The sequence below is a fragment of the Sciurus carolinensis genome, chromosome 9 (genome assembly GCF_902686445.1).
Source record: "Sciurus carolinensis chromosome 9, mSciCar1.2, whole genome shotgun sequence".
In the NCBI taxonomy this organism is placed as follows: Eukaryota; Metazoa; Chordata; class Mammalia; order Rodentia; family Sciuridae; genus Sciurus; species Sciurus carolinensis.
Genome location: NC_062221.1, coordinates 51,028,261 through 51,050,587, shown reverse-complemented (window position 1 = coordinate 51,050,587; position 22,327 = coordinate 51,028,261). Strand labels below are relative to the sequence as shown.

The window sequence follows — 22,327 nt, the reverse complement described above, 5'->3', positions numbered from 1 at the left end:
AATTAGATTTTCCTTTGCCTGACTGTTCTTCTAGTGTGGTTTCTCCCTCTGCTTGTTTTCACTTTTATTCTCCATATCCTCTTCCTGAAATATCTTACTGAGTAGGTTTTATAGTGCAGGCGCTCTAGTTGTGAATTGCTTAAACTTTTGTTTATTGTGTAAGGTTTTTATTTCATCTTCAATTCTGAAGCTCAGTTTTGCTGGATATGGCATTCTTGGCTGGTATCCATTTTCTTTCAGAGCTTACTATATACTATTCCAAGATCTCCTAGCTTTTATGGTCTGTTTTGAAAAATCAGCTGAGATCTGGATTGGTTTATCTCTAAATGTGACCTGTCATTTTCCTCTACCAGTTTTCAAAATTCTTCCCTTATTCTGTATGTTAGGCATTTTCATAATAATGTGCCTTGGAGTCGGTCTGTTGTAATTTTGTATATTTGGAGTTCTATATGCCTCATGTATTTGATTTTTCATTTCATTCATTAGACTTGGGAAATTGTTATTTTCTTCATTGAAAAGATTGTGTATTCCTCAGTTTGTACTTCAGAGCTTTCATCTATCCCAATAAATCTTATATTTAACCTTTTAATGTTATCCCATATTTCTTGGAAGTTCAGTTCATGATCTCTTACCATATCTTCTCCATGGTCAGCTTTATTTTCAAGATTATTTACTTTGTCTTCATTATCTGCAGCTGTACCTTCAAAGTGTTGTGGTCTATTGGTTATGCTTTCCATTGAATTTTTAATTTGGTTTATTGATTCCTTCATTTTGAGGATTTGTTTGATTCTTCTTCAGGATCTCTATCCCCTTATTTAAGTGATCTTTTACTTCTTGTATTTTCTCTCTGATTTCACTCCTTACATCATCTTTTACCTCACAGATCAGTTTAACTATGAACTTTCTAAGTTCCTTCTCTGAGATTTCATCCACTGTGGTATCAGTGAAGTCTGTTAAGACATTCTGGGTTATTTGGTGTGGTTTGTTCCCTTGCTTTTCATATTGTTTGCATGTCTGCCCATCTATCTGAATGGATCTGAAGCAGCAGAGTTTCTGCCCTATGAACTCATAGTGTCCCTATTGGTTTCTGATACCTCACAGATTAGGGGAAGTCAAATAGCAGCAACCATCTATGGAAACAATAAATGGCAATAAAATACTTGGTTTCTATTATGACATCAACAATATTAACTGGCACAATAAACAGAATTGGTAGGATCAGCAGTTTCCATCATTAAGAGTAGTAAGTGATCATGTGTTATGTCTGATGTAAAATCAAACAGTAGGTGTTTGACTTCCATAGTATTAGTCGTGGGGTCTGGTGTTATATAAACCAATGAATGCTAAGAGATGTTAAGAATAGAGTTAATTAAGAGGAAAATGGAGAGATAGGTGTGTAGAAAAGGGTCTGCAATTTCTGATTCTTCAGTTGAATGTGGGAAATGCAAAAGCAACATAGGGTGTGACACTTATCATGGTGGAGAAAAAATAGAAATAAAAAATTAAAAGAGGACTGAAGAAGAGAATAGACTTTGGCTGTTGTAAGAGAAAGAGGAGAAACAAGGGGAACAGAATAGTGAAGAAAACAATACAAAACCAAAATATACTAATCAAAATTCCTAACCCTTAAAAGACAGAGCAAAGAAAAATACCTTCAAAAAATGCTATAGGAGCTGGGGTTATGGCTTAGTGATAGAGCACTCGCCTAGTGCATGTGAGGCCCTGGGTTTGATCCTCAGCACCACATAAAAATAAATAGGTATCCATCTACAACTTAAAAAAATGCTAGAAATGAGAAAACAGATACAAATATGTTTATGTATCCATGAATCATTTAGCACACAAGAAAAAAGTCTTGATGAAAAATTATGGAGTCCTTTCCAATTGCTGTACACAAAATGTCAGTGGGAATGTTTTCTGTTGGTGCCCAACTATCTTTCTTTCCATTTATTTTCAAGGTATGTACCAGGTGCAAGAGTAGTGGCTGCAGTTTGTCAACTCCTTTCTTTTTATTGTGTTGCTCACAAAGATGCCTGTAGGAGTTCTAAAACCTCTGCTTCCCTTCTTGGTGTTAGATGAAGTTTGGGATGGAAAATACTGTCAGCTCTGTTCCAGAGTGAAGTCACGGGTAGGTTCTGTGAGATGAGTACCTGTAGATGGCACTCTCAGGGACGGGGCTTAGGTCTGGTGAGGCCCCAAGTGCTTTATTGCATGGCTAGTTGTCATGAAGATATAAATTCATGCACCTTTAGAACACATCAGATGGGGAACTGTGCTGGGAGACTACCCCAGCAGTCTCCCCAGGCATCTACTTGTAAGACAGAGGAGCCAGTCCCTTTCCACTTGCTCACAGGTACTGCCCTTCATGGCCTCCCAGGGTCCATCTCTGAGTGCAATCACACCCACCAGTTCAGGAGATGAACCCACTGGAGCTGGTTCTGTTCCTTCCCAGCCTCCTGGTGTTTGTCTCCAATTCCTGACCTGCCCCAGCTGGTCCAAAGTGGGGAGGGAACTGGATTCTTCCTGACTTGTATTTCCCTAAGCAAAATATTCTCTGTGCCTAATTTTCTCTAGATTTTGGTAAGCTCAGTCTAGGTCACGTGGCTGGTGTCTGCCTTGGCTGTGTATGGGAGCCAGCCTTGTTTCCTAGATCCAATGCTGGCCAATGGTGTAGTTGGTAGGCTCAGGATGGTTCCTACCTCAGCTCTCCGTGGACAATTGTTAAACACAGAGCAACATTTGTGTATCAATTAATTGTGCCCAATAGTTTCTGGATTGATCCAGGGAAAGCTGCCCCTCTGATTTCAGGATTTCCCATGCTAGGAGTGTCCATTGTATTTCTCGACTTTTTCGTTCCTGCGGCTGGTTCCACTGCTTCCATCAGTAACCTAGCCCTATTTTTGTCCCTTCTCCTTATTTAGTATACCCCAAATATCTAGGTCTCTAAGGCATTTTGACTATCTAGTATTGTTGTGATGAAATTTCTCTTTCACACATCTCACAGAAAAGCAATATTCCCGCTGCTTGAATACCAGGTTGCCAAGCTATGAGAAATGCCATTTCCCTCTAGTCTGTCATCTTGTTCTCTGACTAGCCTATTACTAATGCCATAACTACCACTTTTAGTCAGTTTTTTTCCTGTTCCACTACAAAATGAATTTCAGATTTGGACTTCCCTCACTATAATTTTAAGGACACAAATAGTATACACCAATACTGAAGCTTTAGTATTTTATAGCAAGCACTGCACCACAGAACAAGGAATGAGTCACTTCTTTGATCATTTTTTCACTCAAGCCTTTGCAGGTAGATACCCATTTACCACCAACCTATACTCATCCTCTATCATCTTTGGCAGCAGGAATAGAAGCCCAATGCTGTTTATAGTTTCTAGAATCTTAATTTTTCTAGACATCAGGGGCCTAGCACCTGACACCTATTGGTATCTTCCAGAGTGTTATATTTTCAGTAATTTTGGGAATCTTTGAAAACCAAGTTTTCTTTCTTTCTTTAGCTCCAGCTGCCAAAATTTACATTGAGTAAAATCAGGCTCTGGTTAAGACATCTAGTCATTTATTCAAATCCTGAGAAAGATGGCAATATGGGAAAGGTGATAAGGAAAGTAAAAAGTGGCAGATAAGCTCAAAACTTTAAAAACATGCCCAGTGACTTCCCAACTGAACCTCCGCAAAACTAGGAGTTTCTTAATTTTTTCTTCCAAATAAAAACCAGATTTAGTGTGCTTCTCTGCTATTTTTGCTAAAAGGATTATGTTCTATTCTGATCTACTCTTGCCTAGAATATAGTTTCTAAGGGCCTTGTCAATATTTAAAGTAAAAAAAATTTCATAGAGCCATAATGATACCAATAAGCAAAGTGGTACCAAAGCAAAGAATAAGCAAACTAGGTTTCTAATCATCTTGCATGTTAAGCTTGGTTGAAGCCATTGAATGTGGCACAGTGGTAGAGGGCTTGTTCAGCATGCATGAGGTCCTGGGTTTGATCCCCAGCACCACACACACACATACACAAAAATTAAAAAAAAAAAAAATTAATTGTAATTAACTTACAGGAAAACTTAAGACATAATCTACCAGTCTAAAAGGAAATTGTGCAAAAAAAAAGTTAAATGTGAGATCAAAACAGCATTCAAAAAAACACCCAAACACATCTTTCAAAAAGCTGAGGGCTTTTAATTGAACAGAAGAGGACAACAATTTTTGATGAAAATGATCCAAATGTTCAATGTATGAATTTTAATTTTCTCTCAAACAGCAAGATAGGTGGGCCACAAAATTCTCGCACACCATGGTATGACAAAGAAACAATGCTGTCAGAGAATTATCTTCAGATGAAGTAGTTTAAATAGAGTAAGAAATACACTGTACATAAACATACCCATGAAAAGTCTAAAACTCAAGCTGTGACAAGGGGACCTACAACTGAAACAAATAAAATTTGAGAAAAGGGATTCAGTAATCTATACAAATAATCTTAAGATCAGATATTTCTGCATCAGACTGTTAAGACTAAATATCCCCAAAATTTTAACAGCATTAATGTAATGGTGCAGATTTCCATGGCATATTAATTTTTTTGCTTATTTCCTTTTTCTTTCTCAAACTCGGCTATCTGATTAAATATATTGAGTAAATTTTGAGGTAAATTTTTTTTAACTCTGCTTTCTGATTGCTCTTTACTATTTAGTCCACTTTCTTCTGGAATCTCTGTTTTGTTATCTTCCCCAGAATTGTCCTCTCTTTCATATTCTCCTTGATTTGTATTTACCCGATATCTTTGCTCATGTCTACTGAAATCACGTGATCCAGGGTAAGTGTATTTTTTGTGTTTTTCAACTGACTTCCAAGAGTAGTCTGAACTTGCTGGTGAAGTGGAATACCTCATGGAACCTGGCTCCCACCTTCTATAGTGCTCTTTTCTCCCCTCTATGTCCTTTTCAAATCTCCTATGACCATACATTTTTATCTTGTCCTCTGAATTCCTACAGAAGGAATCTGAGGAATTTCTTCTACTGGAAAAATGTCTTTCTGATTTATATGTCTTTTCAGTTTTGCTACTACCTGCCTGGGTTTTATAGCTATTGTAAAAATCTCTTGGATCTTCAGACCTACCTCCAAAATCTTCTGGTATTTCAACTGAAGAGGAAGAGACAGGGCATCTATCTTTCTCTTTTACCTGTGTCTTTTGGTATTGTAACCTGTCCTGCTTTTCCAGCAGTTTTTCCACTTCTTGTTTTTGGTTAAGAAAAGATGCAGAAGTATTACTTGGAACTGGATAGCATTCATCTTTCCTAGTGTGATCTATCTGACTTGAGGATGCCCTAGATGAATGCCTTTTGGAACTTCGAGAAGACTCTGAACGGTTCCTCTTTCGTTTCTTATGCCTTCTGTGATCAGAAGAGGAAGAGGATGAGGAAGAAACTGATTCATCAGCAGAAGAAACACTTGAAGAGGAGGATGATTTTCTTCTCTTCTTCTTTAGCCTACAAAAAAGGTAGTTCACTCATCAGATAATGTTACATACAAAACTAGATTATCCATAAAGTTTTTAATCTTATTGCTTCACTTATGAGGTCCAATTTTTGTCATTGAGCATGACTTTTGAGAAAAATACCTATGTAGATATGTGTCACTGTATTCAAATCCATCAATTCTGAAGGACACAGTGACATTTTTAACACTACCTTAAAAACTATCTTAACACACAGAGAGAAAACTGAAGTTTTTATATCTGACTGTCTCTAGTTTCACTGTTTCTCCATCTCCGCACTACTAATATTTTGGGCCAAATAGCTCTTTGTGAGCGTGTAGGTCCTGTGTACTGCAGGATGTTGAACAGAATCCTTGACCTCTGTCCACCAGATGATAGTGGTATACCACCACTTATGACAACCAAATAACTCCAAACACTGACAAATGTCTTTTGGGGAACAAAACCATCCTTAGATAAGAACCTGTTCTAGTTCTAAAACATTTCTTCATGACAGACAATTAAAATAACTTATTTTAATTCTAAGATTAATTTTTTTTTTGCAGTCTTAGATTCCACTTTGCTTAATCTCTTTTATAGGAAAAAAGCTGAACACAAACTTGCTAAGAATTCTTAAAACATTATCATTTGAAATACATTTTTTTTTTACTTACTTTACCTCCATATGGCACTTTGGGCTCAACTCAGTAGTTGCTTTAAGTTAAAAAATACTGAATATTATAGTTTACCTTTTCTCCTCTTTTAAGAGCTTACGCAACTTTTCTGCACTTGTTTCTATTTTCTTTGTTTTCTGCTTTTCTTCCTTTTCAGCTTGTTTTTCTCTTAATTCCAAAGATTTCTTTTAGAACCCAGATATCGGAAAAAACCACACGTTAAAAATAGCAGAATATACAAAATAATATTCAAAAGACCACCCCCAACCAGAAACCCAATTTATTATAACCAAATAACCATATAGCCAGCATTAAACAAGTATTTGTTTTTAACATAAAAAAATTAATCATACAGATGTTTGGCATTAATCATTGGAATGGCCAGAACAGTATTGAGGACCATATTGCAGTTGGTATCCCATGAAAAAAGGGGAAGCCATTGCAGTGGTACCAATGACCCAAAGTGCAAGAAAGGGGGAAAAGGGGGAAAAGAGCATATGAAAAAACAAACAAACAAAAAAAACAACAAAAAAAGAATTTTAAAAAAATTGAAAAATGTAAACAGGATATAAATTTTACAAGTTAGATGCAAATAAACATATTCCATTAAGGTGAATTGAAGGGAGGAAATCACCACGTTCAAATACAAACCATTTTAAAAATAGCACAGCCCAGTTGGATGCATGATTACATAAGATATCATTTTCCAGTTTGTGGATGGGGATGAGCAGCACCAGATGTCAGACACAGCAGCAATGGTCCAATTCAGAAGAAAATGCATGAGAAAACATCATCATCAGTATTACAGGAAAAGGCAGAGGAAATATGTCTCAAAAAGATTTTTATAATTAGCTCAATTAGATAGTAGCAACACTGATAATTTTAATATCCATCAGGTAAGCCCATAAAGGACAATTTTCAAAACTTCATACTGAATTTAGGTAAAAGGAATTTTCTTATAAGGCTATTTTTACTTTTGAATATAAACAAACGAAAAAAGGAATAGGCACTACGAAGCAATGCCAAACCCAATTAGGAAAAGTTATATCTAAAAAGGAATGTCATAAAGCTTCTCTAGGTAATCTATGAGTTTTCCCTAGAACATTATACTTTGGTATTACTTTTAAATATCTCTAGGTTTCTAAGAGGAAATAAAGAATCACCTGCATATATTTATGAAGTTTCTGCAAAGCATCCTCTGCATCTTTAAAAGTCTCATCCAAAGCTAAAGCTTTCTTGTAATAACTTTCAGCATTTAAAAACTTTTCTTCTTCTTCTAGCCTAAAAGCAATACAAACAATAAAAGCACCCAAACACACATATAGGTAAGAGGCTTATATGATGAAACTTACTAGGGAAAAGTCATGGTTACCAAATTATTTTTCAAAAACCACACCTAAACTGTGTTTCTTACTCTAATTTATCTGAGGAAAAAAAAACCTACATAAAACAAATGAAAATATATTACTAGTAACTAACAATACTGGCACATTTTTTGTAGAAATACAGGAAGATACATGATAAATTGATATCTGCAAACTTAGTGTGATCCTGAGCTTTAACATAAAATTATATATGTGGGCTTTTACTAATTTATAAAAAATTTTCCTTTTCACAAATTTTTTCCCGAGAAAATCCACTGTTAAAATCCTTTGGAAATACCAACACACACACACACACACACACACACAGAGTGTATAATATATTACTAGTTTTTAGATTCAATAATCATTAGATAAGGTTCAGAAGTCTATGCTGTGAAAAACTGAAATTAGAAAGTTTGGACACAGAGAAGTGAAAGGACTTTGTAAGATGCTTTTAGTTCAAAGAAAGAAAAGGTACCAAAAAAGTAACATCAGGATCACTTTTGTGGCAGTAGACTAGATGGAGGGAGTAAAGGATAAATAAATCAAAGATCACCAGTATTTCTGTCTTTAAAACTGGTTAATTTTGCCATTCCCTAAGCTAAAAGACACCTAGTACATGGAAAGTAAGACAAACACACCTCAGGAGGTTCTAGCAATGTATCTAGTGAACAGTAAAGCAATTTCAGTCACTAATTAGAAGTACTTGTGAGTGAAAAATACTGCAAAGTTATTAAATTTAGAATTTGTGATCATTCAGACTGGAATGATCAAACAAACTACTGGGCAAATTCTGAAACAGAAGAAACGAACCTATTTTTAAAAAGCATCAGAAGCAAAAATATGCTATTAATCCCATGAACTGGCTCAATTATTAAAGCAGACTATTGCCAAATGGTATTTAATAAGCATTACATTTCTTCAAAACACTGTATAATATAAATTCCACTGATCTGTTTGGTCATTAATTATTTGCAACATAAGTACTACGCCAGGCACTATGCCAACATCTCAGTAATTATGCCTTTTCTTAATGATTTGCTGTATCACTTAATCTGAATTTGTGGGTTTTCCTGGACAGAAGTACAAGCTGAAAATAACAGCAAAATCTTATTCACAATTACAGAACGCTCAATATATATTTTTGATGTTATATTACTAGAATTATAAAATTAGAAAGTAAATTCTTCATTATTAGAAAATTCCTAGTATATGTCTTGAAAAATAATATTTGGTACTTTTCCACCTACATTTCTATGAAATGAGAATATTCAGAGCAATAAACTTGAGATACCAAAATATATCCAATTATAAAAACCTCAGTAATAAGGCAGGGAGGGGAAGAATTCAAAAGGACTATATTTAAAAAATACTTTCAACCAAAATTGAAATGAAAGGTGTTTTGAACTGAGTGAGCTAAAGAGGCTGTTTCCTTACGTAAAGGTTTTAATAGTAGCTGGTTCTATTTTAGACCTCTACTATTAAATAAAATTTGACACTTACTGTCCTCCTCTTTCTACAAGTGTTTGGCAGAGGTATTTTCTTGCATTCCTGTGAGTTGGACAGTTTTCTAATGCAAGCTCAAAATCTTCTATTGCTTTGTTCAAACTTCCTTTTGTTGCATATCTAGAGATATTAAATAAGAAAAATTTAATCTTGAGCTGTTTATAAATATTTTTCAGATTTACCTTATAAATATTACTTAAAATTCATCAATTCACTTACAATGCTCCACGAGCTACCAAAGCTTCCACATTTTGCTTGTCTATTTCCAGAGCTTTATTGTATTCATTCATAGCATCCACATGGCGTCCAACCTTAAAATAATCAACTCCAATTTTCACACTAAAAAATACGTTAGTAAAACATCACAAATATTTCCTAAAATATACAAATAAAATGTTAATAAGTTTTAAAAGCAAATGTCTTAAAATTTGGCAATATACTCAAGAAGCACTCTGCCTTAATATTTTCATAATAATTACATGATGACAGTCCTATCAACATAATTTTGAAAAAAACTGAAAATGCTAGATAAACTTAAGTGTGTTAAGTTTACAACATAAGACCAATATAATACCTATAAAATAGACTAATATATAATACCTATAAAATAGACTAATGACTAAAAAGATTTATTTTATATGTATGAACAAACTCTGGTCTTAATGATGATATAAAATGCTTGGTTTTCCATACTCTTATTTTTTAGACTAGATAATGCAATTATTGAAACAAAACATCTTCCTACCATTTTAAGGCCCAAGATGCAGACTGTTTCTTTCTTAATGCAGAAGCAAAATCATCTTCAGAGAAATTTTTGCTATTAAAGAAAGTCAAAGTCAGTCTATAAACATTTCACTCTGCCTGACATACAGGCATTCAACATTGAATAAAACCTAAGCAAGAAATTAGTATTTCATTTACATAGCAAAATCCTTGAACTGTCAGAAATTAACATTGCTGTTCAATTTAATTTTTTGTTAAGCATGCACACGAAATTTTTATAAAGTTCTTACATCCCTCTTTATTTGGTTACATGGTACACAACTAATCATTAATAGGAGTACTGTCCTGAAGCAGATGAAATCACCCAGTTCATTCAACCTTTGGCATATTTCTATTGCTAGGTTTAAGATGGTCAGTATGTTCTTGATGTAGCCTTTCAGTTTAGCCCATTCCCCTTACGACCTTAGAGAATAATACTGATGTTACTATACCTTTGTAGGCCTCTCATTAAAGATGGTGGATTAGATTCATCTATTCCAAGTTTTTCTAGAAGGAATTCAACTACTCCTGGATTAACAAATCCTAGAGAACTCTGCATGATATTTTCATAGGACTCCAAAGAATTGCTATTTAGTTCAATACTCCTCCTTAGGGCAGGTGGGACAAAAATACAAAAATTCAAGAATAATAAATAATTAGCATAACCCATTTCTTTAAAGATATTATTAGATGAGGTTTAAATAGCATTTCCCCCCCCATAAGTAACTTGGTACCGTTACAAGACAGTTCATAAAGAGTTCATTCTACCAAGTCTGAAATGCTCTGAGGATTAGAAAAATAAGATGAATTCATTTTATACTATGAAAAATTAAAATTCCATTGTTTTCGGAAGCTTGAGTAAATTTGCTATTTTAAGTCAAGAAATTTGTAATGAGCATTGTTGAGACAGTATGGATAAATACCTGTAATACAAAGGAAGCTCTTCAGAAGTAATTACACCTAGTTTAATACCAGATAGGTGTGGTGGAAGAGATGAGCTATAAAGAGATACTGCAAGCTTTTCATGGTATCTGTCAATATCCTTGATTCCAGCTTAAAAGAAAAAAAATAACTGATTAATAAAACAAACTAAAATATATATTAAATAAAACTTTCTAAACACTACCCTCATTAGACCACATTTTTAAAATTAATAAAAATTGGGGCTGGAGTTGTGGCTTAGTGGTAGCTTGCCTAGCATGTGTGAGGCACTGGGTTCAATTCTCAGCACCACATATAAATAAATGAATAAAATAAAGGTCTATCAACATCTAAAAAATATTTTAAAAATAAATAAACAACTATGACTGTTATTAGCATGATGAATAAGCTCACCTCGAATGATGTCACCAGTTTGGTAATATGATAAAGGATCCCCATGGTTACTGTGAGAAGGCACATCTCTTAATGGACAAAGAGCCTGCAATGAGAAGAATTTGAAAACAATATTCATTTCACTTTTTGGTGAGAACAGTATCTTCTTTCCTTATAGCTTTTAATTGTTCAGTATAAACAGCTAATGATTGACATGAACATTTAAACAACCAACATTCTATAATTTTTAGCTGACATGCAATAATTATACCTATTTATTAGGACACAATGATAACTCAATACATGTATACAACATGTAGTTATCACACCAAGTTAATTAGCATTTCCATATTTTACCATTTCTTTCTGTTTGGAGGCTTCGAACTCTAGTTCTTCATATAATATATAATAGATTGTTGTAAACTATAGGCACCATACTGTGGTTTAGCACACTAGAACTTATTCCTTTTGCCTAATTGTATTTTGGTACTCAATAACCAATTTCCTTTTAACCCCACATTTCCTTCTCAGTCTCTGGTAACCACCATTCTAGTCACTCCTTTGAGAACAACGTTTTAGTTCCACATTATAAATGAGAACATGCCACATTTGTCTTTCTGTGCCTGCCTTATTTCGTAGAATATTCTCTAGTTCCCTCCATGTTGCCACGCATGAGAGATTTTCACTCTTTTTTCATGGATGAATAATATTTTTCATTTTATGTGTGCATATACATATCCCATTTCCTCTATTCATCCATTAATGAACTTGTTGATAAAGCTAAAGTCTAAATTTAAAGATTTTAGTTACGAGAAATTTCTATGTACAAACACAATAAAACATTTTTTGGTTTAGTTCAAAAACTAAAATCTCATGAATGTTTTCATTAGTTTTAGGAACCCACAGATTTGCACTTCTCAAAAATAAAACTACAATCTGTCCATAAAGAACAGGCTTCCAATGAAAATGAACTACGAATTCTCCAAAGTTCTGCATTTCTTCTTTTCCATGCATCTGGACAGACAGCAAATAACACATCTTTAAAAGTGACACATTATTAATTCAGGACTATATCTTGGGTCTTATTATAAACAAATTTTATATTTAGGTAGACTCTAAATCCAGGAATTTTTTCTTTTTAAATTATGCACATTCAAGCATCTAATGCTAAATATAAAATAATCAAAAATATGTTCAATTAGAAGATACAAGTCCAGAATATCAATGGACTTCACCATGTCCACTGATATTTCCGAGCATGTAAAAAGGAAACTTTTCCTATAACCAGAATCCACAAAACCTCAAAATTCAGAAATGGAGAAAGACTGTAACTCTCTCACCAATAATTTCTTTTAAAACTATTTTTCTCCAATGCTTAATTTCCAAAGCAGATATATTTAAGCACAATTGGATGCAAACATAATTTTTTGCAGAGATGACTATCAAAAACAGAAGTAATCCACACAGATGAAAAACAGCAACTTACTGTGATTTCTAAGTGGGATATGTCTCTCATGATGCCACTTCCTAAACATATTAACACCATGAAAAATCCAAATTCTCGAATAGAACTAATTCTTCCAATCACTATATCACCACGCTCAATGTCACGGAAAAATAGCTCTCTCCGGTCCATACTAGGTATCTCCATGAATTGCTCTAAAGGTGGCATGACTGCATAATGATCTGAAAAAAATATTTAACATCACTACCTTGTTTTATCTGAAAAGGTGTTAAACCAAACCTCCAAATGTTAGAAAGGTTTGGAGACTAAAATCACCTTCATTGTCTTCATTAACTTCAGAAGTTGCAGGTGCATCTGATTTCCAGGAAAGTGCAAAAAGCAGATCTGCTTTTTTGGAGATGAATTTTTGTATTTCAATGTTGTCAACTCTTTTCTCTTTTCTTAAAAAATAAACAAAAACTTATGAAAAGTGGTTTACTTGCAAAACCGTTTTACGTCTAAACTTCTGCTTATGACTAATCCACTCCGTACAGCCCCGGAAAAAGTTTTAGTCAGGCATTCCCTCATTCGACAACTTGGAAGCGGAGGGCGGGAAAACAGAACATGACGCCTCCAGCTTCAGATACGAAAGCCCAAGGGATTTTAACTAAGGAATCTGTGGCTCGACAGAGCAGTGCCAGAAAGTTCAGCTCGCAATCCTCCTTGCACACAGACCTGGTGCGCCGACCCTCCTCCACTCAGCGCTCTGCACCAGAGAACCAGTCTCACGTGCCACCGCTCCGCTTTTTTAGGCGCAGCCCGGGGCTGCGGGAGCCGAGCCCGGATGGAAGGCGTCACCACCCCCGTCTCGCAGCGGCGCAGCAGCCCCATTACCTGCCCTGCAAATGCTGCTGGGGCGGCGGGCCCCGAGCAGGCTCCGATGCCGACCCTAGGAGGCTCCGGAAGTGCGGGTTGTCCTGCTGTTCGCTCCGCAGCAGGGAGAGCAATGACGGCCCGTGGCAATTCAGTGACTGCCGTAGAAGATCCCGGTCCATGATGAGAGGCTGCGGGGCCCGACAGCCGGTGGGCTGCTAGGACCCAGTTCCGTGCCTACTGCTTGAACCGGTGATCCCGGAGGCTGAGGCAGCAGCCTAGCAGCCGCCGGAAACACAGCGCTTACAAGTTCACCTCCCGGAAGTGTTCCCGAGTCGCCGCCCCTGGTGCCCGCGCGGCGGAGCTCAGCCTCGTTCTCGCGAAACCGAGCGAGATTACGGAAGCCCGAAGGAGTGGGCTACGCGTATTCTGAAGTCAGGGCTGAGTAGGGTTTCAGGTAGACTGCTTTAAAAAATTGACGTGTGAACCAGCCCGATCTGTAATCTATGGTAAATAATTCATTTTCATGAGGCGATGCAAAATGCCAGTACCTGGGTGAGAACCCCAAATGAGTCGCACAAAGGATAAGTCAATATCTGTGTGTCGGACGTAACCATATTAAAACGACTGCCCTGGACAGGTATCTAAAGTGCAGAAGAAAGGAAGGGAGCTAATAGTTTTTAAGCAACTGGAGTTGTGTTTACCATTCTTATCCCATTTATTGTTAGCGATTTTAGAGTTACGAAAGACATATGCATATGCCATTCTAGTTTTATAGGTTTACCTCTAGTAGAGGATGAGCAGGATTCATTAAGGGTGATATTTATCGGATGCCAGTTCAGAGTAGGGCCGGGAGAAATTAACTTTAAGTAGGTGTACTTGAAACTCAGGTGGAGATTTTCTACCTTTGGTGTAGTACTGGCCTTAAATAGAGGTAATCACATTGGGTACCAAGGAGAGCCTTCTTAAATATCACTCCCACAATTACAGGCGTATTTGAATTCATTTTCTGTTGGGGCAATGTTAATTTTGAAGGGGACAGAACACTGAATCTTTGATAGGATTGGAAGGAGTGAGGAGAGGAAGCGAAGGAACTAGTTTTACTTCTCATTTTGGAGAAAGTAGTTTCACGTATGTTGCTTCTCAAGGTGAGCACTGAAAGAAAATACTTTTTTCACTTCTTCGCTTTCTTAAAAAAACTTTTTCTAAGAAACTTCCAGATTAAGCAATATGAATAATTAAGTGAAGTGGGGCAGGGGACAGTAGAGCTGTAGGAATGGGTAAGGCAGGGCACAGGAAACACATCCTTGATGTCTGACTTAATGTGATGTCAAATTTCATCTCTAAATAAACACATATGTACATCCTTTAACAAACACTTGAGACCCTGGAAATATAAAGATGGAGAAAACACTTCTGTCATTTGCCAGAAAATGGATGGAACTTGAGAACTTTATGTTAAGTGAAATAAGCCAAATTCAGAAAGTCAAAGGTCAACAGTTTTCTGTCTCACATGGAAGCTAGGGAATAAAAAGGAAAAGAAAAGTGGTGGTGGGAACCTCATGAAAATCTGAGGGAGATCAGTAGAGGAAAAGGACCAGGGCGAGGAAGGAGGGGAGAGAAAATGAACTACTGGAGAATGACACTGGTCAAATGATCTTGTCTTATGAGTAAATGTCTGAATATGTAACAATGAATCTTACCATTATGTACAATTATAATGCACCAATAAAAAATGTGGGAAAAAAGAAAAACACTTCTGTTTCTTGAGTGGCCCACAGTTCATTGATGGAATAGACATAAGAAGAAAGAAATTTGGCACAGTGAAAAGTTGTATTGTGTGGACACATACTGTGGTGTCTGTTAGATCCGTCTTCTCTGGGAAGTGAGGTAACAGGAGTTGCTGGGGATCAGGGAGAGGGGTAGGCAAGTATGTGTGATCCAGGCAGAGGGGTCAATATAATTAAAGATGTAGAGGTGTGAAAAAGCAAGATGCATTCTGGAGATCACAAGTGTGATATTTTGAAGTAGGTGAGGACATTTTAGTTTATAGACATTTTCATTACATAAGTGTGTCATTTGAGGAGGGGTACAGATTGTTGATAAAACCCCCTTGCTCCTCTGTGTGCATATACACACCCAGATTAAATTCATGATTTATTTAGCAAACAACACCAATAGGTGAAGAAAGGTAGTCACATCAAGCAAGGGCAGAAGCAGCATATCTCAGTGTAGCTTTTCTTGGATCTTCCAGGTTTCCCAAAATAATATGCACAGTTGTTAGTTTATCTGCAAAAGATAAAGTCTTTTTTTTTATCTCAGAAACTTTCATATTGCCATTTGTAAAGGACAAGTAATCTATTAGTTTATAAAAAGTATCTGTTGACAAGTTTGTTTTTTCTTTTCTCTTTCTTGATCCTGATACAATTTCAATAAGACCTCATCCTCTTCTGGGTTTAAGGATGAGATGAGTGTGTCAGGGAAGCCAGGTACTGAATAAGACCCCAGGGGGTTTATTATGTTACCTCTTCCTTTCCCTTCTGAGCATCTTTTTATGGCTCTTCTGTTTTTTTTTTTTTTTAAACAGGCTTTGTTTCTTAATACATTTTAAGTTCATAGCCAAAATGAGTGAAAGGAACAGAGATTTTTTATATATGTCTTATTGCTACAAATACATAGCCTCCCCCATTATCAACATTCTCCCCCAGAGTGGTATATTTTTTATAACTAATGAACCTATATTGACACATCCTATCACTCACATCCTATCACTCAAACTCTAGTTTACCTTGAGTTTACTCTTAGTATATTCTATGGATTTGAACAAATGTATAATGACACATGTTCAACTTTATAATACCACACAGAGTGGTTTCACTACCCTAAAAATCATCTGGGTTTTTCTATCCTGACCTAGAACTAGTGGCAACCATTGAACATTTGATAGTCCTCATATTTTTTCTTTCCCAGAATATATTATTGTGGTCATACAGTATGTAGCCTTTTCAGACTGAATTCTTTCACTTAATAATTTAAATTTCCTCCATGTCCTCTCATGACTGGATGCCTCACTTTTTTGTGTGTTGAATAATAATATTTCACTGTCTGAATGTACCACAGTTTGTTTATCCATTCACCTACTGAAGGGCATCTTAGGTTCTTCCAAGTTTTGGAGATTATGAATAAAGTTGTGATAAATATCCATGTGCAGGTTTTTATATGAACCTAAATTTTCACTTTTGGGGGAAAATCACCAAGGAGTGTGATTTTTGAGTCATGTGGTAAGAAAATGTTTAGTTTTGTGAGGAAGCACCAAAGTGGCTGTGCCATTTTGTATTTCAACCAATAATGAAGGAGAGTTTCTGCTGCTCCACACCATCACCAGCTTTTTGTGTTGTCAGTGTTTAGGATTTTGATCATTCTAATTGGTGTGTAGAGGTATCTTATCTTAATTTGCATTTCCTTGATGATATACAATGTGGAACACCTTTTCATATGCCTGTTTACCATCTGTACATCTTTGGTGGGATGTCTGTTAAGGTCTTAGGCTTATTTTTAAATTGACTTGTTTTCTTATTGTTGAGTTTTAAGAGTGTTTTGTATATGTCTTTTGTAAATATTTTCTCCTAACCTGTGGCTTGTCTTTTTAGTCTTTTGATGATATCTTTTGCAGACTGAAATTGTTAATTTTAATGAGGTTTAGCTCATCAATCTTTGCTTTCATGGATCATGCCTTTGGTATTGTATCTAAAACATCATCACCAAAACCAAGTTCATCTTGATTTTCTTTTATGTTATCTTTTTGGGGTTCAATGGTTTTGTGCTTTACGTTTACATCCATGTTGCATTTTAAGTTAATTTTGTGAAGGATGTGAGGCCCATGTGTACATTCACTTTCTTGCAAGTGGATAGTCTGTTATTCTAGCACAATTTATTGAAAAGAATGACTTTTCTCTGCTGTATTTTTGTGCATCTTTGACAAGGATGAGTTGACTGATCTTATGTGGGTCCATTTCTGGGCTTTCAATTCTTTGACTGATATCTGTTTTTCTATTCTTTCACCAGTACCACACAGTCTTATTTTTCCTCTAATGGTAATTCTTGAAGTCAGGTATTCCAACTTTGTTCTCCAACTCTCCATCCCCGCCCCCTTTTTTTGGTGAAAAACAATTTGTTTTTGTTATTTAAGCCAGATTGAGTAAATTTATGGTTTGGAACCAAGAGTCTTAACTAATACACTAAGAAGCCACAAACTAGTAGCCTCTGCCTTTTTCACTCTGCCATCTTGAAAATGAAGAAACAAATGTGGAGAGGTTAATACATGCTTTTGCTGTTCAAACACTAACTTTAGAATCCTCGTTGTCTAACTGTTTATCTAGTTATCTTTCTACTATGCCATACAATTTAAGGAGTTAACTGACATTGTGTTTCTGGAGGATGTAGTTTTAAAATATATATGTATGGAACTTATTTTATTTCCAAAATATTAGAATAATTTTAGGTGTCAACCTGACTGGACTAGGTGATGTTAACTGGTTAAACAGTATTTCTGGGCAAGTCTGTGAAGATATTTTTCAGATGAGATCAGCATTTAAATCAGTGAACACAGTAAGGTAGATTACCCTCCCCAGCATAGTGAGCCTTATCCAATACATTAAGGATATGAATAGAATACAAGAATGTAGAAGGAGAAATTAGTGCCTTTGTCCTGACTCAGTGCTTGTGCTGGGACATTTTATTTCATCTTCTGCCCTCAAACTGAAATTTTTATCATTGACTCTTCATTCTTAGGCCTTTGGAATCAGACTGAATTATGCTACCAGTTTCTCTGGGTCTCCAGCTTGCAGATATCATATCAAAGGACTTCTCAGTCTCTCTCATGTTCCATAATCATGTGATCCACTTCTTTATGATATAAATGTGTATATAACTCCTATTGTTCTGTTTCACAGGAGAATCCTGACTAATACAAACATCCATTATTGTGCTAATATTCAATGGTAGACTTTAACCTTTTTTTTTTCCAATAATGGGGCATTTGGTTTCATTCCTAAGCACATGGTACAAGATATTTAGATTAAAGTTTTGCTACCATATTATGTAGTTAACTGTGTTCTATTCAAAATTCTATTCAAAGTCACCCAAAGTGACTCAAGAAAGATTGAGTAATGCTAATAGAAAGTCTAGCTAATAAGCCCAAACCCATCCCCATTATTAGAGTAATAATTCAAACTATAAACCATCTGATAAGGATTGATGCATCTTCATTCATTCCAATAGTCTTTGAAAGGATTCTAACTCCTCTTTTTCCCATCGAAGAACAACACATCTCTTCAAGATTGGAAACATTGTCAATCTAATCCACTTGAGGGTGCTATAAGATCATTGTGGTACCAAAGTGTGTATCATTTACCAAAAATTCTGACAACCAAATAAGGATTCAAAGATGAGGAACTATCACCTATTATATAGAGTTATTTTAGATAATTGTGTCTCTATCTCTTTCTCCATCTTTTAGTGACTGGTAAGTGTTTTGAGAATATTATTTTAATGTATAAATAAGTCCATATCTTATTGCCCAGGGTTTATTAACTTAGGATTTTTCAGTTTATTTTTTTCCTCTAGAGGAAAGATCACTGGTTTTAGTTCCAATCCAGTCTGGTTAGTTCTGCAGAGACGCAGAGTGAACATTGTACAACTTCAGGATGAGGGCAGAGTGGAGGGGCATTTGCACCCTAACCCCTGTACGGTGTGCATTCTGGAGCTCTGCAGTGCTTGACCGTATGTAGTGGCCATCTGCAGTGCTGGCCTCAGCCAGCATTTCTTCCATGTTTGCCTTTGTTTACAAACAAAGCTGGGAAATAGAATGAAGGTATTTCAGAATAAATCCATCATGATTTTGGGGAAAAAATGGTTGAAAGATGTGCTCAATACTGAATGAAATGGGTTTTGTGTGCTAATCTTCATATAGTTAGTTGTGACTTCTTATAAAGACACACACTTCTTAAATTCTTAGATTCTCATTTTGTAGTAAATTTTTAGAATGCTGTACAAAGAACATGGGAGGATTATAACCAAGAATAATTGAAAGTTTAATGTGAATAGGTAGTATTCTTTGTCAATAATTCTGGATTGCTTTGATGTCCATTTTAATGCAAATTAGTCATTTTTTAAACCATGAGAGTAATTCATTGTTAATTATGAAATAGCAATTATTTTTTAGTTTATTGATGGCAGTACCAAGGGAATTTCAGGAATTAGAAACGTATTGGTTGGTTATTATATTACTTTCCTTAATGGAGTGTACCGGAAGATCCACTATAGCAGGGAAAGGATTTAACTTTGGTCCTGGACACTTTACATATGGCATTTGATTATCTGTAGACAGAGTGGTCAGCCTGTCAAATGCATTAATGCATTAATCCAGCAAATATTTGTTGAGGTTTAGGCACTGTTTCAAATGTTAGTGAAAAAAAATATATTCTGGAGGGAGACAGATAATGAACAATCAGCATAATAAACAAATAAATGATGTAATACCTTAGGGGGTACATCCTACAGAAAAAGGCATAAATCAAGGTAAGGGGCATTGGAAGTGTGGGGAGATGGATGTAGTAGTTTTAAATAGAACAGTTAGGAAAAGTTTCATTGAAAAGGTGACATTTAAGCCAAAACTTGAAGGAGATGAGGCATTAGTCTTTTAACTTTTTTGAGAGAAAAGGCAGAGGAAACAGCCAGAACAAAGGTCATAAAGGAGGAAGGCATTTAGTATATTTAAGGAACACAAGGAAGACAATGTGGCAGAACAGTGATAATGCAGGTATAGGGTTTTGTGGCCATTGCAGGAACCTGTGTTTTACTGCAAGTGGTTGGGAGTCACTTCAAAGTTTTAGGCTTAGGGCGTTATGATTTTCATCATACAAGCAACACTTGGGTGACTTTGTGGGCTGAAACCAACTAAATACCTATTGCTCATAAGAGAGGGAGGGAAGTTTAAAAAGAATAAATAACTCTTCTTATTTCTTAAGAAATATAATTTCACTTTATAATTTATCTCTCATCTCATAGGGTGAGAACATGAAATTTCAGTGAAACCAGACCAAGATGTGAGGAAACATTACCATAGTGGAAAGAGCATTAGCTGAGGAATATCTATAGAATTTTGGGCAAATCATCTAATCTCCTACACTTTTCTTGTCACTTTTAATATTAAGGGATTGGACACAGTGAACTTGGAGATCTAACACTTAATGTTCTCTGTCAGATGATAAAAACAGTCCAAGTGATAAGACTGTATGTCTCTTTAAGCCACTGTGCTTTTTCTATGAAATCGGTATGAAGTTATTTTCTTATTGTATTGCAGTGCTGGTAAGTATGTTTCCTACTGTGGCTGTTCTCTTTAAATGAATAAGATCCTATTTTTCTTTTAGTTATAGTTACAAAAAGGACCAGCAACAGAAATCACGGGAAGAGATTGGCTAATCACTGTTACCAAGTCTATGTGGCAGTTCCATGAGGTATGAAGATTGCCTTCTGGGCACACTTACTCAGTTTTTCAAGTGCAGACATTCCCTGGCTCCTGTGTAGCTCAGTGACAGGGCACCTACCTAGCATGGGTGAAGCCCAGGGTTCCATCCCCAGTACAGTCAGGGAAACCTCAGTATAGAACTTCAAATTAAGCTTCGCAGTCTGATTCTTTCTAATCAAACTAACTGGATGCTGTTGTAGAAATCACAACCAATGTATTGATGGTTAGATATGACTGTTATGTGGATCAGGATCTCAATATTAAGTATCAATATGTTCTACCACAGAAAGCCAACTTAAATTAGAAATTTGTTCGTGAGCATGGAATAAAAGAAAATGCAAATCAACAAGGACAAAAGATAAAAAAGAAAAGAAAACAAACAATAAAACCAGTGTAGTCTGTCAGGTGATGTTAATGACTGACATCATCAAACTATGTAATATTAAGAATTCATTTCTTCTACATGACTATTTCTGCTAAGGTGATCAATAGTCTGCTCACCTGGGCATAATTCCTCACTGCCCCACTCTCTTTATAGTATATGCATATCCTGATGTGTGTCTATTTGAAAACTGCTTTGAAATGCAGTTTCCAATAAACATTCTGAAAATGGAAGTCCAGTATACAAAAAAGAAGACAATAGTTGAAGCAAGTAGTTGAAGCAATGACGGGAAGATACTGAGAACTCAATCCCTTAATTCCTTTTCCTTTTAGTTCCCACCCTCCCACCCTGTGCACACATCAAATTGTGACTAGAGAGACAGCTTTAAGAAATATCTCAAACTCATTAGCAGATTACTTCTGTATCATTGCTTATATTACAGTTTAAGTTATAATCATGTGCTAGTCACTTGTCTCTGTCCTTACTTCAGTCGCTTAGGAATTGTGCATTTCTCATATACTCCAGCCACATACACACACTTTCTCTTCTACTTATATCTCATTCCACAGATGATGATTATTACTCATTATGCTTTGATCCTTCGTGTTTCACTTTCTCAGAAGGTAATCTTATTTCCAAATTTAGGAAGGCTCCATTCTTTACTCAAATAAATTCTTTATAAAGCCCTTCGTAATCTGGTCTTTGCCTATGTGTCCTGATTTTCAGCCCTTCTCACACAGTGATCATTAGATTAGGATTCAATCACATAGATTTTGTTATTTTCTAAATACTCCAAGTTTTTCTCATCTCATAGGTTTTGTACTTGCTGTTTTCTAAAATATGCTTCCCTTACTTTTCTTTACTTTCTTTTTATCTTTGAGTTTTACCTTAAAGACTGCTCCCTCCTAGCATTCCATTTATTTTCATTGTAATACTTAACCTAGTTTATTCCCTTTATTTCCCATTAAACTCTTAAGATATATAAAGGCA

The 22,327-nt window shown here is 35.7% G+C and overlaps 1 protein-coding gene across 1 annotated transcript; it reads right to left on the bottom strand.

Annotated features, from left to right (window-relative positions):
• Window positions 1–4,178: 4,178 nt before the first annotated feature.
• On the bottom strand, window positions 4,179–13,745 carry Ttc14 (tetratricopeptide repeat domain 14). The gene is made up of 12 exons (XM_047565330.1): window positions 13,449–13,745; window positions 12,891–13,015; window positions 12,597–12,796; window positions 11,132–11,216; window positions 10,720–10,849; window positions 10,249–10,404; window positions 9,780–9,851; window positions 9,254–9,373; window positions 9,032–9,154; window positions 7,328–7,445; window positions 6,240–6,349; window positions 4,179–5,503 (listed from the first exon to the last, which is right to left on the bottom strand). Exons 1-12 carry the CDS (start codon window positions 13,607–13,609, stop codon window positions 4,588–4,590), a joined length of 2,316 nt encoding a protein of 771 aa, XP_047421286.1. The 5' UTR covers window positions 13,610–13,745; the 3' UTR covers window positions 4,179–4,587.
• Window positions 13,746–22,327: the final 8,582 nt, after the last annotated feature.